General features: G+C 36.6%; 1 protein-coding gene across 1 annotated transcript in view; it reads left to right on the top strand.

The window, feature by feature from the left end:
- The window catches only part of LOC132133165 (fatty acid 2-hydroxylase-like), a 28,352-nt gene extending 17,378 nt beyond the window's left edge, over positions 1-10,974 (top strand). Inside the window, exons 2-7 of the mRNA XM_059545906.1 lie at positions 6,395-6,493; positions 9,007-9,149; positions 9,268-9,368; positions 9,672-9,844; positions 9,960-10,212; positions 10,816-10,974. Coding sequence (XP_059401889.1) covers positions 6,395-6,493; positions 9,007-9,149; positions 9,268-9,368; positions 9,672-9,844; positions 9,960-10,212; positions 10,816-10,883 — 837 coding nt within the window. The 3' untranslated portion in view covers positions 10,884-10,974. The remainder of the gene's footprint in view (positions 1-6,394; positions 6,494-9,006; positions 9,150-9,267; positions 9,369-9,671; positions 9,845-9,959; positions 10,213-10,815) is intronic.
- Positions 10,975-16,327: the final 5,353 nt, after the last annotated feature.

Genomic DNA, 16,327 nt, shown 5'->3' with positions numbered 1-16,327 from the left:
GCCACTTGAGTGACAGGTGGATTGCCGCTGCTGACACTGCCGTCGTGCTAGGTGGGTGTGGCTACAGCAACTAGCTCCCGCCTTTTTGCCCATTTTTGATTGTCCGGGAGAGTCGCGCGGTGACGCGCTGCCAAGATGGCGACGGCCCGCTCTACACACTTTAGGCTTCAAAAACACACTTCAGGAGTCTACGAGTGACGTCACGGACACTACGTCCATATTTTTATACAGTCTATGATCTAGACCGAGCGCCAACCTCCCGCTCTCTCTCGTGAGGCCAATAAGGAAGTGACTAAAACTGCAATTCATCGACTGGCCGCTTGAGGCTGGCTGCAAAAGGGAGTCAGTCCCATAGACTCCCCATGTTAAAATGCCCAACTTTACAGAAGGAAAAAACATGTTTACAGCCTGGTTCAAAAAATGATTTTGGTCTAAATAGCTAATTTTGCCCTTCATGACAACTGTGAGGGGGGTGAATTTTTTTATAACTCATCCGTTTAAATTATATTAAGACTTAAAGTTCTGCATAATTAAGGGTGTAGCCACTTGAGTGACAGGTGGATTGCCGCTGCTGACACTGCCGTCGTGCTAGGTGGGTGTGGCTACAGCAACTAGCTCCCGCCTTTTTGCCCATTTTTGATTGTCCGGGATAGTCGCGCGGTGACGCGCTGCCAAGATGGCGATGGCCCGCTCTACACTTTTTAGGCTTCAAAAACACACTTCAGGAGTCTACGGGTGACGTCACGGACACTACATCCATGTTTTTATACAGTCTATGACAGGGGTTGGCAACCTACGGCACGCGTGCCAACAGTGGCACGCAGAGGGATAATCGCTGGCACGCAAGCAATAAGGAAAACTGTATAATGACGTACAGTTTGATGTAATAACTTCTCATAGTCACACAGCCTGTTAGGAGCTTCAAATACTATTAAAGTGTGAGAATTAACTTGCATGGATGCACGTGCAAACACTGCACATACTAGGTGCTTCAGATCAAAGCCTCGGTCTAACAGCACTCGTCAATGTCAAAATGACTGAGATGGCCAATCAGATCAAAGTAGGTGGGGTTTACTGTTCACAGAAGCAGAGCGCAAAGCGTCAGTTTAACGTTAAAGAGAGTGAGGTAAGATGAAGCTGCAAATCAATTAACATTAGTCAACTTTTAATAATACGTTTTACCATAGAAATGTTAAATGACCTAAAGCTATATCCAGTGATGAAAAATTTTCTGAAATATGGCCATTTTGAGAGAAAGAAAGTGGGGGGGGGGGGGGGGTAAATTGTCTCTCTCTGCAGACAATGAAGCGATTTTGCCCCTTTGTTGTTGAGAAATATAATGTAGCGATTCAGTATCGATTAATAAAAGTAGCGTGACAACACTCATAGGTTTATGAGCTTCTGAATGCTACTTTTTGCACAGCACGATCTCAGATCTCTGTGTGCGAGTGGTGTGTGTTGTGTGTGTGTGTCTGTGTGTGCACGTTCATCAATTAAAGCAGTGCATTAACGTTGATTAAACGTTAAAAAAACTTTTTTTATCGTATAATAAAAAATTGTGTATGTACCGTTTAAATACAGAATTATATCGGGGTGTGGGGGGGGGGGGGCTGTGTTGGCACAGTGGTTAACCATAAAAATAAAAAATGGCACGTCATGCCGAAAAGGTTGCTGATCCCTGGTCTATGATCTAGACACAATCTTTCCTTCACAGTTCTGTTGTGCTCAAACTCGAACTCTGAAAGACCCCCAAACAGCCACCTGAATTATGGGACGATTAAACCTTAACCAACAATGCAGCTACTGTCTCTTTTGAAGATTTGCAACTTGTTCTAACCATATTCTGAGTCTCTTATGTTTGTAACTAGGCTCCAATTGGCCTTACCCTTCCCAAACTTCTCTAGTTTCCTACTAATTTCCTTTCTTTTAACCCTGATATAACTGCACATTATTTTGCCTTACTAGGACTTTTGTACTTTACTAAACTGCATCTCGCCCTGCTTTTCCTAAAGACTTCTTCAGCTGATTTTCCTAAGCTTTTTTGCTGCAGGCATGCTTTGCAAGAAGCTCCCAAAGCTGGCTAAATAACCTTCCAAGTGACCACACATTACTGAACCGTCACGTCTCATATCTGCACCTTCACTATCCGGTTCACGCTTCAGCACCCTTGTTCACCTCAACGAAAGGGCAGCACACATATTGGATCACATTTGCTGCATGCACACACACACACACTACAAGACTCTTTCTGAGTCATGGAGTTTATCAAGACTAGATATTATTTTCATTTTGACTGTTTCTAGGTTTGGTACTTGGATGCGAATTGTTCACTTGAAAGCATGTAATCAAGATGTCAACATGCAAGTACATGTCAGATTGAACCTCTGCTTTTTAATCTGTTCTTTATTGTGCGAAAGGCCTGTCTTGCAGGTTTTCAGTGACTGCAGCGTTCTGATAGTGACTGTATCTATAACGACAACTGTTTGTTTCTAGATGCAATCCCTTTTGTTTTGTCCTAGGCTCTAGTTTTGTGTTAATTTCTGTGTGTGCATTTGTGCTTGTGAGTGAATTGTTTCTTCAGGGTGTTAAAAATTCACCTAAAATGGGATTTTAGATATTTGCATTCTCCAGGTCTGTTGAATTAGTGTCACTAACAACCAATGAAGTTGACTCTTTTAAGTGTTAATTCCCCTATCCTCTTTCTGCTCTTGGTTTGTGTGTATTTCTAAGCTAATGATTGGTGTGGCTCATTGTAAACAGTGAAACACCCCAAAAGTCACGTAGGTATAGTGCGTGCTAGGTATGTCTAGGTGCAAAACATCGAAATGACCACTCGATATGGTACTGTATTTTCTTATTTTATAAATTGTTCAATGTGTTATTTAAACTGTAAGTTAAACGTTACAGTGGATGTTATCTTGAGTGTGACGATAACACGGACTGACTCTGAGTAAGCTTTAGCTGATTTCAGTGTCAACATAAGTGCACCGTAAGATGGGTTTGCATTTGTGTATGATGTTTGGAACCAGCGGGAATATCTGGCCAGGCTCGTTTGCTTTTTAAAGGTCTGATCTGTTCACCATAAGACGAATATGGCTTAGTTTGTTGGGGTTTTATTGTTTCTTACAGAATTATGTTTTTGTAGTCCCCTATCAATTCACTATGAATTTATTTGATCAAATAAATGCAGGCATGGTGAGCATTAGAGACTTATTTCAATGTATATTAGTCAAACATGATATATTATATAGCTATTTTTCAAGTTTATTAGTTATAGTGAAGGGTGGAAGGGGGCCTAATATAATAAATTCTATTTCATTATATCTAACTGATTCAGTGGGAAGTGGTGCAGGAAAAATTATGATTTTGTAAGTGATACGCAGAGACAGATTATGGGAAGTGGGTAAAAGACTCAATGAGAGAAAAAGAGAAGGAACACACTGAAAAAAACAAGATGGAGCATGTGGTCAGGTTACCAATAGTTGCTTGGTCTTCAGCAAAACCCAAACTGAAGCTCATGTAAACCAGGCCCTCACGGCCTACTATTTACACACTCACTTATTGACGATTCTTTCTTCTTGTTGTAAACCCATTACTCTTACTGTTCTAATATCAAATACAAATATAATTACTTGCATTAGCACATTAAATCTTAATATTTATTTAAATTGCACGAGTTCAATTGATGTTTTGTACAGTGGAAATAGCCAAATGACATTGCAAGACAAGACTACCAATAAAATAAGCATTTATGCACTGGGGGAAAAAAAGTTCTCAAGCACATAAAATGACACGATCATTCTATCAAAGTTCCGGCCCCTTTAAAAAGTGACATCATTGATGGAGATTTTCCAGACCACAGTTTTCTTTTTAAAACAAAAGTAGTTTTCCCTTGTATCGTTGACACTCATTGATGATTTTCATAAGAATTCATAAGAGTGAATTGTTATACGTTGTAATGAATTAAACTCTAATAATCATCGGGAAGAAGGAGACGGGAACCGGCGGACAATCAAATAACATTTTAATAATCACAAAATAAAACAAAACAGCGCACCAGCCCCTCACGGACGACTGGTGCGCACAAAATAAAACCAAAACCTAAAATAATGCCCAGGCCTGGTCCTCTCTCGTCCTTCACTGTCGTCGCTTCAGTTTTATATCCTTCCATCTCCTACGTGGGACTCGAGACCGGCGGTGGGCCGCAGGTGCCACTGATTTGCCCAATCATTGCCGGCCTCCCTCCTTGTTCCCACGTCCCTCGGCCCCGCCCCACTCGCCACATACCCCCATCGCCCCTCGCAGGCCGGGGGGTACCCACGACACTGCGCTCTACCCCCCCCCCTCCCTCGGGGGGGGACCGCTCACGGGGACCTGCGGGAACCTGGGGGTAGGACAGACAAGGCGAGAGAAAAGGAGATGGAAGGAAGAGCGACAGAGACGAGAGAGGGGAGAGAAAAAAAAAATTAAAAATTCTGGTTCCCAGACGCACTGCTGTTCGGCCCTCCACCAGCTGGGCGATCTCCTCCGCGGTGCCTGGAGGTGGCACTGGACGGCCCTCGGCGGACGGCACGACACTCCTCCGCCGCACGGTGGACGGCGACGGCTCCTCCGGTTTTGGGCAGCCGGCAGGAGTCCCCCGTTCCCTGCTCCTCCCCGTTCAGGCGGATGGCAGCAGGCTCCGGCTCTCTGGCGAACGGCGCCGACTCCTCCGCTCCCTCACGGACGGCAGCCGCCCCTCCAGATAGCGGGCGGTCGGCAGCGAGCTCGCCCGTCCCCGGCAACTCGCTCCAGTCCACCGCCTCGAGCGTCCATGGCGCCATCCTCCTCGCCTGCTCTGTGGCACTCGCCACATACGTATATTCACTAAGAGTGCGACTTACGAACAGGTCACTAGGTAGCGTTTTATAAAAGAACGCAAGAAATCAAGTGAAGTCAAGTCACCTTTATTTATAATGCACTTTATACAACACTGGTTACAGAGTAAAACAGGAAAATAGTTTTTCAATGATGCAAGAACAAAATAACTAATTTTTCAGCTAAAGTCAGTTCACTGATGATTCAGTGATGTGAAATGGAAGAAATGGGAAATATACAGACCATTATGCATGTCTTTAATGTATGTTTGAATTTTGTTGAAATATAATGTACTGAAATTGCATGCAGGTCTGGATGCAATTGCAGAAATATCATTCAATACCATGTTAACCTCTGAGTAAGTTTGCGCTGTTTAAATAACTCAGGGGGCCTCAGGCATGTGTAAACATCAACCATACAACCGTCATCCTCTATTACTTGTTAAGGTTCTTCTGACACTGTTCTATGGCAGAGTGTATGGAGTGTGTGCGCAAGTGTGAAGGGAGCCAGGGTTAATCACCTCTTTAACTTTAGAATGGTATGGTGCAACACAAGGTAATTCTTACCTTTCACACCTTACTAGCCATCTGTGAAGGGTGTGTTTGAGTGTGAGTGTGATCCTATGGAGAAAAGAGAACCACTTCCGTCCTGCAGGATGAGGCATGACGTAATGTGTGCAGTGATGTGTGTATCGTGAATAAGGCGTTGTGTACTTTGTGTGGTGGTATGATGATGATGAGGCTAGGTGTAGCTTATTTGTCATTTATGATCACAATTGTCTGCACCATATTGTTGGAATTTTTACTGTTAGATTTGATTGTCTTATTCTAGTACACTATCTCCGATGTTTTTTATTTTATATTTTAATGAAAGTATTTAGTGCTTTGTTTTTGTTAGGATTTATTTGATTGATTTAGGTTTTTGAACAACAGCAGATCTGACTTTACAGAACTTCATTTTTCGACTTTATCCATAAATATTTCAGAATGTTGATTTTGATTCCACAACTAATATATTTTTGAATTGAGCGCACATTAACATTTTTGGTATATTTGTTGACAAATTAAATGGCTTTAAGTATTTCTATGTAAATATTGCGAGTTTTTCAAATAGTTATTCAAGTAAAATATCAGTAATAATGATCAAATTCAATAAGAGTAGTTTACATATTATTAACAATACAAATCTACTACATTTTTCCTAATTAAAATACATTTCAATACCTTTTTACATTTAAAGTAAGGAATCGCGCTTGTAAAAAAAAAAAAAAAAAAAAAGATGGCTTTAAAGTTTCTTTTTACATAAAGCAGGTCACCTCATGTTAGGATCACATGACCAGTCAGATGTTATTTACTGCAGCTCGGTATTTCCTTATTATGTCATACAGGTTCATATCTCAAATCAGGCCATGGGTCAAATATACAAACAAATTCATAACAAATGCTGACACAAACTGAACACGGATGAATGTCATCTCATCAAATAAGATCATGAGGATCAAGTTTTTTTCTGAACTGTTCCTGTTCTTCTCTCCTAGACTCTGAAACGGAGGAAAAGGATCCCAGAAAGCACCACAGAAGAAGAAGAAGAAGAAATTCCGGCCGTCAATAAGTGCAGCAAAGTCGATGACGAAACGGTATGCGAAAGTTAAATACAAACTGATGTTACAGGCATATTCCTGATTAAAGTACAAGCTGGAAGTTAAGTCACAAAAAATGCTTTTCTCCCAGTTTGTAATACAAATACAATTATTATTACAATCATACAAAGACTGCACTATAGACTTCCATTTTAAGTGCATTTCTGCGCATGTTTCTTTGGCACAAATAAGGATGAGACAGGATGTTAGATTAGCCATCTATCTGATTAGTGAGGTCAACTAGTTTATCTAGCGTTTTAGTTGTAGCTAAGTTAATATTTTGCACTGTAGTGCTACACGTCCTGTGTGAAAGGCCCATGAGAAACGCATCTGATCGATGTGTGATAGACGTAACGCTAAACCAGTTTAAATGTATATTATTTCCTGAAGACATTACGAAAACATAGTTTTACACATTCATAGGCTTAAAATTGCTTTCTGTGGTAATCAACAACATGCCACAGATGCTGATGATTGAGCTGAGTTTGCATTTAACCCAGAACAACCATTTAATCGCTGTATCGCACATTCAACACTTTGCTTGACATCTGGAAGTGAAGCTTTAGTTCATATGACAGGAAACCACAAGCAACCATTCCTCTTTTTTTCTTGAATTGACAGCGAAACACAAAGAGAGCAGGTGACTTTCTGTTGCTCTGTCTTTCTTGTACAGTGATTCTCTTTTAAGACTTATTTCCTTAAGACTTCATTTTCTTGTGGTTGAATGATGCTAAAAGCTGGATGAAGCGAAAATACTTTTGTGCTTTCCTGAGAATGAAAAGATATGTTAAAAATGCTTGTGTATACACTTATCTCACTCTCTTTGTGTGTGTGAATGTCCTGTGTCCTCTATCAGAGGCATACAAGTCTTTTACAAGCATCGATTGTTTTGGGAATTTGACAGATGGGGTCATTGATTTAGAGAACACTGACCCCGATCCGCGCTGTACCATTCATTACTACTTCTAGTAATAAATATGTGCATGCGTGGAGTTGGAGAAGTATTTCCTTATTTACTAGTAATTTAGAAAAGAAAAAAAGAAATTTGACTTAGCTTAAAGAAAGTGAATTAAAAAAAAGTTAAAATATGTATTTATAAACGAGGATGTCAGAATGAAGTTAATTTTAATATGTAGAAATTATTATTAAATTCTTAATATAACATTTTTAATAATGCATTATTACTTCATGTTTATTTAGAAAATGTTTTACTTTTGTTTTTATATAATTTTCCATTATTATATATGACATACTTTGTAAATGTATTGTATATGTTAAAATATTTAATATTTGTTAAAAGTATTTTGTGTATAAATATATTTAAAATAAAAATAATGTTATATTTAACTATATAAATTATAATAATTATTCTATAAAAAAAAAAAATATATATATATATTTTTTTTTTTTACAGTAAAAATATGGCCCATCCAGACTTTTCATATTGAGATTTGCATGTGAATTGTTCTAACTGTCATTCTTACTCTGTGTTACACATAACATCATAACATAACCTGTGCATCAGGCTTATGCATAACAACCAACACCGTAATAAACGATGTAATGAAACTCGTAAGCCAGTCCAGACCAGATTTCTGGGTACATTACAGCAGGAATGTGGTCTCGGCACCAGTTTATTGCCGCACTCTCATTCATTCCAGCGTTGCTGTAAAGCAAAAGCCATTCATTCATCCTAACATGTCAGCCTATTAATGATGTGACAGACATTTTCTAGAATTTAACCTGAATTCATTGTTCTGTCTTCCTCCTCATTCCACAAAACAAGTCAAGTGGGTGGTTACGGTTAAGCTGTTCTTCGTATTCCATCAAGCAATAATAACTAGAAATAACACTGAATAAATCAGAGCTATTATGATGAAGCTTTTTTTTATTGGCCCACCAGATAATGTCATTGACTTGCAATGTCGTTCAGGCACACTTTGCATAGGCCTACATCGTGACTCTGGAGAGGTGTTAATATGCTTATGATTGCCAGATTGTCAGCTTGTGATTTCATAAATTACACGCACAGACCCATGCATAGACAGGAGTCTGTTGCCTCAGGTTAAGTCCACCTTGAGGTCAAGGCCTTTTTTATTGTTATACTGCCCCCTAATGGAGAACGTAGGGAAAGGCTAGTGGACGTAGGGAAAGCATCTGGTCAAAGTTTGCACCATAAACAAGGAAGTCAAATGATTCAGCAAACTAACATCATTGATAGCCAACATTCCCTGGTGCGCAGTACTTCCTGAACTCGGTTAACTTTTACATAATGGCAGGAAAATGAACAGAATATTTGATAAGATGGAAATTTAACTTACATGACGTTGTTAGTATGAAGTGAAGTGAAACATTTAAAAACTTAAAATATACAAATAATTCAAAATACTTTAATAGCTTAAAAATAATATTATCGGTTATAGATAGTATAGTTAGTAATATTAGAAGTATTATTATAAAAATATTTATTAAATATAAAATAATTTAGTTTTTTTCCGTTGTCCACACAGGATCTGGTAGACTGGAGGAAGCCACTGGCCTGGCAGGTGGGATACCTTGGAGAGAAATATGACACGTGGGTCCATCAGCCTGTGGACAGACCGATCAGGCTGTTCGAGAATGACTTTTTCGAGGCCAACACAAAGACTTACTGGTAAGAGAAATCACATTACATGATTTACTGCTTGTGTTTGCTCAGTTAAACATTCTACATAAGTAATAGTGTTGTGTGTGGGGGGTACTTGAACTTTGTTATGTGTGTGTTTTTGCAGGTACATGGTGCCAATTGTATGGATGCCTTTGGTGATCTATCTGAGCTGGTACTGCTATTCGTTTCTGGCACAAGAGAGGACAAGACTGTTTATTACATCAGGTGTGTGAAAAGACATTCTTAGTTGATTTACTTAGTTATTTTTACTTTACTAGTATTTATAAACTATTATAGTATTTATTAATATTTTGAATTGCAGCTTTTTAAGAATTGTTTAGCTTTTTTTATATGTATATTTTTTTTCAACATAGCTTTAATTTAATATAGATTTCTGTTTGTTTTATTTTTAAACCTAATTATTTCAGTTAGTTGCCGAGGCAAAATGTATAATTTAGTTTAAGCTAAGGTTTTTGCATCCGATATTGATTTCATTTTATTTGTACCTTTATTCCAATTTCTTTTTAGACTACTCCATTCTGGTCCACAAGTACAGTTTTCCGTTAATTTTCATGCTTGGCATGTTCCTGTGGTCGTTCATGGAGTACTGCATCCATCGCTTCGTCTTCCACATGCGCCCACCCGCCCACAATTATTACCTTATCACACTGCACTTCCTGTTGCATGGTCAGCACCACAAGGTGTGTGTGATTTTGTTCGATACTTGAGATTTATGAATAATTAATCGAGAAGATGAATGTATATAATTAATTAGATATTGACGAACCTCTACCTAACTCTTTCCTTACCCATCAGTCTCCGTTTGACGGCTCTCGTCTGGTGTTTCCTCCGAGTCTGGCCGCCATCGTCATTGGTGCTTTTTACCTGACACTCATGCAGCTGTTCTCTGAGGGTCTGGGATTGTCCCTGTTCGTCGGGGGTCTGTGTGGATACGTGGTCTACGACATGATCCACTACTACCTGCACTACGGCTCGCCACGGAAGGGCTCCTACTTGTACGGGCTGAAAGCGTACCACGTCAAACACCACTTTGAACACCAAAGGGCAGGTGAGGACATGAGATCTGAGATTATTTCTTTATTACTTGTATTATTATTTTTAAATATGTATACATTTTAAATAACAATTATTTACTGTGCACTTAGAAAAATAATTTTTTGTATTGAAAAAAGTCATTTAAAGAGTTTATTACTTTTGGGGGGGGGTGGTTGTTAAATAGTTAAAATAAAACATTGTATTACAATATACAATGTTTACATTTTAGACATAATAAAGTTAATTTAATGTTAAGTTAATGTTATTAATTCAATGAATATAAAAATCTATTATTTTATTGTTAATATTAAATATATATAATGTAATATTATTGATTGAAATAATAATTTAAAAAATGTATTTGTATTATTAAAAATTGTGTGTGTATGTGTGTGTGTCTGTGTGTGTATATATGCATGTATGTGTGTGTGTCTTCAGGGCTATGACATTTAAAAAAAAATTCATGTTAAAAAATAATTTTATTTATAATATTTAATATGAAAATATTTTACAAAAATGTTGAATTTTATTTATTTATTAGATTTAACCTGCTGTTTGCACTGTTTTCGTTTGGTCTCCTTTTTAAAGCCTCCTGTTCAATCTGTATTTTTCCCAGGTTTTGGGATCACTACCAGATTCTGGGACTACCCCTTCAAAACAGTCATTCCTGAGCAGACGTTTTAGAAGACCTTTTTTTTGCCACAATGACCAAATCAAAATCCCCCCCAAACAAACTCCCATAAGCCACTCTCTTCTGCATTCTCCCTTTAGCACTGGGTTAGGTTCAGTGTCTTACCCTGCTGCTGCTACCAGCTATTATCGTCTTAGGTTCACCATCATCATCGTCGCCATCAGTTATTTAGAAGGGGGGGGGGGTCCTGAAAAAAAACAGAATGACAGATTGTCAAGCTATATAAATATTTATATACTACGTATGAATGTCCTGACGAATCAAGCGTTGGATGAAATCTGTCTTTTATTAGAGGCACAGCAATATCCAACTCAGTTTTCATGTAAAATAAAGAGATGTTTAGACTGGGGGACCATGTGTGAAGGTGCGAGTGGAAATGAATTCTTAGTCGTAGTGTTAAAAAGCTGAAGGCTAGCAGAAGTAGGTCCTTTCGGTGGCCCCGTGGGCCATTGAAAACTCAGGAAAGTCTTTAACTGTTCTCAGTGTTGATGCTGCAGCCGCTTACGGATCATCGCTTTGCCCGAGCTGTCTTTCCGAACTTTGCTCCGCCTGTTTCATTCTGCTCTGGTGGTTTTGTTTTTCTTTCTCATCTCGCCCACTTCTAGGTGTTTTTTGCCAATCGACTTATTAATATCCTGATCCGGAGGACGTCAAAAGTAGCTGCTCCTCGAGTAATATGTTACATATCCAGTGAGATATCAAGTTATTGAGGATTGAAGCTTGGATTTGGTTCTCCTGACTAACACATGGGGACATTACGCACTTTGAGCTCAAGGTGAGGGCGTGAAGCGGGGTGCACTGGCCTCTCCTGCCGGTGAGGGTTACCAGCTGTCGATATCTGTCATAGGGTTATGGGTCTGTAGAAATCCTCTGTCATCAATGTAGATCTAGCCGGCGCAACCCTTCCATCCGGTGTGACCAACTGTTGCATCTGACCAGGCGTCAGGAGAGCGACAACATCCTCAGCTGATCTCTCAACTCGTCCGACACTTTTGTGTTGTTTCCTGCTCGTTTTAACTCCTGCCTTTTTCTTGACTCTGGTTCAATGATGTTGGAATTCTGGGAAATATCCTAGAAAAGCTGTGACCACGTGTAACTGTTTTACACAGTCATTATGAGCATAATTAATGCTTCAGATGAAATATACATAATAATATGATATTTAAGTAAAAATGATCCTTCATGTGCCTTAGGGGCATTGCCTACCTTCCTGCTCCTTCCAAGCCAATAAGATTGCATAACTGGTTGAAAGTTTCAGTCAAAGACATGGAAGGGCATTTGAATAGAGCTTTTCTTCATACCGTGATTCTGTGGCACAATGAACCTAATAAAATGCAATGGACACTGTAATGATTTGTGATTATTTTGTAACTGTGACACCATCCTGGACAGATCCCATGTCATGGGAGAATGCTTTCAAATGAGGCAAGTCAACAGAGCAATATATTTATCTGTTTACTTGTAATCACATTGGAAGCTTTTTAATTCAGATAACATTTTCAGCTATAGATGCCTATAATAAATCTGTTTACTATGTATTTTTATTTTGGAATTTCTTAAATTAAATTTCTATGCAAATGCAATTGTATTTGTAAATAAACTGTGTATTTCTGAGGAAATCTTGTTGTGTTTTTTTTTTATTTATTATTTAAGAAAAAGACAAGCAAGTAAACAACAAAAATGTTTGAAAGACTGTACACTATCATTCAAAAGTATGAAGTTTGTGTATTTTTGAAAGAAGTCTCTTATGCTCACCAATGGTGCATTTGATCTAAAATACAGTAAAAAAAAATATATTGTATATTACAAATTAAAATGACTTTTTTTTAATTTAATTTTTTACAAATATAATTTATTCCTGATGCAAAGCTGAATTTTCAGCAGTCATTACTCTAGTCTTCAGTGTCACATGATCCTTCAGAAATCATTTTAATATGCTGACTTGCTGCTCAAGAAGCTTTACTTATCAATGCTGAAAACAGCTGTGCTACATATTATTTAAATATATATATATTTAAAAAATAAAAATTATATATATATATATATATATATATATATATATATATATATATATAATGAACAGAACAAAAGAACAGCATTTATTCAATTTTTTTAAACTAAATATATAGATAAAATGTTTTTACTGTCATTTTTGCCCTTGCTCAACTAAAAACATAAATTTATTTCAAATTAAATTTTACTGACCCCAAACTTTTTAGCAAAAAATATTTATATTAGCAGCACACACAGTTTATGTACATTAAGGCATGCCTACCGTTTCTTTAGAGGAACACAAGCTCTTTTGGTCATGTGCATGAACGTATTTACAAAGCCAACAATACTGTTCATCCACCTTAATGTCTCCACCCTCTCAGTGGTTTTAATAGCAAAATAATAATAATAATGGAATGGAAACTGCCTAATAATTGACAAGTTACCTTAGATATGCACATTTACAAGATATGAGAAGTATAATCATTTGTAGAATAAAAATGTAAATATGTCACTAGTGTGTCATTTGGTGTCAAAAGTCTTTAAAAAGAAAGTGAATTAATGTGGATGTTACAGTAAATATTCTAGCAGTAACTCAAAAAAAAAAACTATGATGAAATAAATTACCACAAATTAATTTTAGCTTTGTTATTTTATAAGACATATTTATAATGTATAATTATTTATAAATGAATATAATATACTTATAATACATTTTAATATTATATTACAAAAGTTTGCATATTATTTATCATAAAAACATTTAAATTAGTTAAAAGCATTATTTTTTGCAGTTAAAAAAACTAAATGTTAGAAAAATAAAGCTAAAGCTAAACTGAAGCTAACAGGCATAGAGTGAAGTGTTATAAATAGAAACTAATTTACTCCTTTTAGTCCATTGCAAACGCTCACTCATAATACTCTGTTATATGGCATATATAATATGGTTATATTGCATGTCATATTAGGCATATACTGTAATTGTAAAGTATCTTACATAAGCCTTATGCTATTTTCAAAAACAAACATGGCAGGCAATAGGACCCTGATATGCTCAAACTGCAGAAGAGCATCACCATCCACCATCAGGAAAAAAAACTAAAAGTCCTTCCACACCCTAAAGACTGGGAGGAGAGACTTTCAGCTGCATTCCTCTTCTGTCAAAGTAAACCAGCGACTGGATTGGCTCTGAACAAGTGAGTGTGGTGAGCAACCCATCCCAGAAGTGTGTCGTACACGCTGACTGTGAGTTTTCAATTTGTTTAAAACAGCACACTGGAGGGGGTGGGAACATCATCAAAACTCAAGCGCTCTGACAGAACAAGGTCCCTGGCTTTGACAGGTAGCCTGCAGAACCGTTTCCTTTCCATCTACTTTCCATCTATTTCTCTCTCGTTCTGTAACTCGCTCACTTCCTGTTTATGTTTTAGTTTCACTATCATTTGAGTTTAAAGTACAACTTATGTCATTTTGAAAAATTTAAACTAAGGCTGTTATTAGAGGGTGCAGCCTTATTTAACAGCACTTTATGCATGCTATTTTTCTCTCAAGTGCCTGAAGCTCTCTGCATTAGCTTGAATTATATAGTTAAGTACTTGATGTTTGTGTGCACACTGGAAAAGCGCCTTTTGTTTGGTATGAGCTTGTCTATTTTTTTTTTCAAACTCACTCACGTTTGCAATTACCGGAGGTGATTTGAATGAACTGTTGATGTGTATTTTGTTTCCATTCGCCTCTTTATTTGCCTATTTTATACAGTTTTGACTTTAATCTTGCAGGTAAATTTTTATAGACACTTTTTAGAGGCACTTTCCAATTGCAAAGGCACAAATCACTCTCTCTCTCACTTTGTTTTTAATGAAAACTACTACTGTATTAATAAACCGAAATACTTTTTTTAACATACAATTAACAGGGCGTGAAAAGTAGTAGAATTATAATTACAATTATATATATATATATATATAATTAACATGTTATTATTAAATATTTTTAAATAAATATTTTTTGACAATCTGATTTTACATTTTTAATTTTATAAATTGTAAACATAACGGTCACGTATAATAAAAGATACACGTAAACATAATACATTTATAAATATTTTTGTTGCCACAAAATAGCAAATTTACCCAAAAATCTGAGTGTTTAAATATATTTAGACCCAATGTTTGGTAACAAACTTTCATAGTCAGCAAACAAATGCTGTTGTTTTCTCAACAACCACAAAAAACAATATTAATATGTATTACAAAATTGAATAATATTATTATAACAATAAAAATATTGTAACATATTAGTTGTTATAATAATTAACCATAAATAAGTATATAATAATTAATAAAATTTTAGGCCATTTTGTATCAGAATTATGGAAGGTGACGACTGTTGATAGTTTTGACATGACCCTTACTGGAAAGCCCACATGGAGATTAAAACAAGGCTTTCCTCCACTGAGCACCAGTTATTTTTATGAGGTTTACATTAAGTAGTAATGTAGTAAGACAGTGACATTTAAAGGCCAAATTCAGTACACACCTTACTGATGATGCATACTTTGTACAGGCAAGCAGATGTGCAAAGTTTAATATTAAATGTTTTCCCAAATAACACCATTATAAAGAAGACGCTTAACCATTTAGCACATTGCACTCATATTCCGAGCTCATCTGTTTGCCTGTATAAAGCACGCATCATCAATAAGGTGTGTACTAATTTCAACTTTTAATATCACTGTTTTAAAGGCTCTTTAAGTGTTTTCACATTAAACATTTTATAATGTACCGTTGTTTTTAGAGATGAAAATATTGCGGTGGGTGATTATATAGATTGCAAATGGCCAAAACTTGCATTTTGTTCACATGTCTTTGTTTTATTCTTTTGAGACATGATCTAAATACTTTTGGATTGAAACAGATAGAAAATCGTCAGGCTTGTGCTGCAGTTCTATGGATGTTTTGCCCGCTGGGTCTTTGAACCAGTCATGTGGCTAAAATCTACAGAGCCCCGCACATCACATGCAAGAAAGAAATTGTGTGCATATATTAGTACATTGAGGGAATTAATTAGTAAATCGTGCACACAATTTAGCCTACTATTTTTTTTCCTGCATGCCATGTGCGTGGCTCCGTAGAAATCTCTATCAATGAAAAAAAAAAAAAAACATTTATATATGTGTATATATATATATATATATATATATATATATATATATATTATAGTATTTCATAATAATAATTTATAATATTTATTAAGACATTTAATAATAAATAATTAAACAATAATTCAAATAATTATAATAATAATAATAAATAATTACTTGACACTTGGAAAGTGTTGACTATAATGAAATGAACAGTAAAATTAGGAAAACACTGAGATGCTTCTAAAAAAAATAAAAAGCAGATACATACTCTCTCATGGGTTACAGGTTCACAGGGACACC

Source organism: Carassius carassius, chromosome 50, assembly GCF_963082965.1.
Source record: "Carassius carassius chromosome 50, fCarCar2.1, whole genome shotgun sequence".
NCBI classification, from domain to species: domain Eukaryota; kingdom Metazoa; phylum Chordata; class Actinopteri; order Cypriniformes; family Cyprinidae; genus Carassius; species Carassius carassius.
This window is presented reverse-complemented; position numbering and strand designations above follow the sequence as displayed.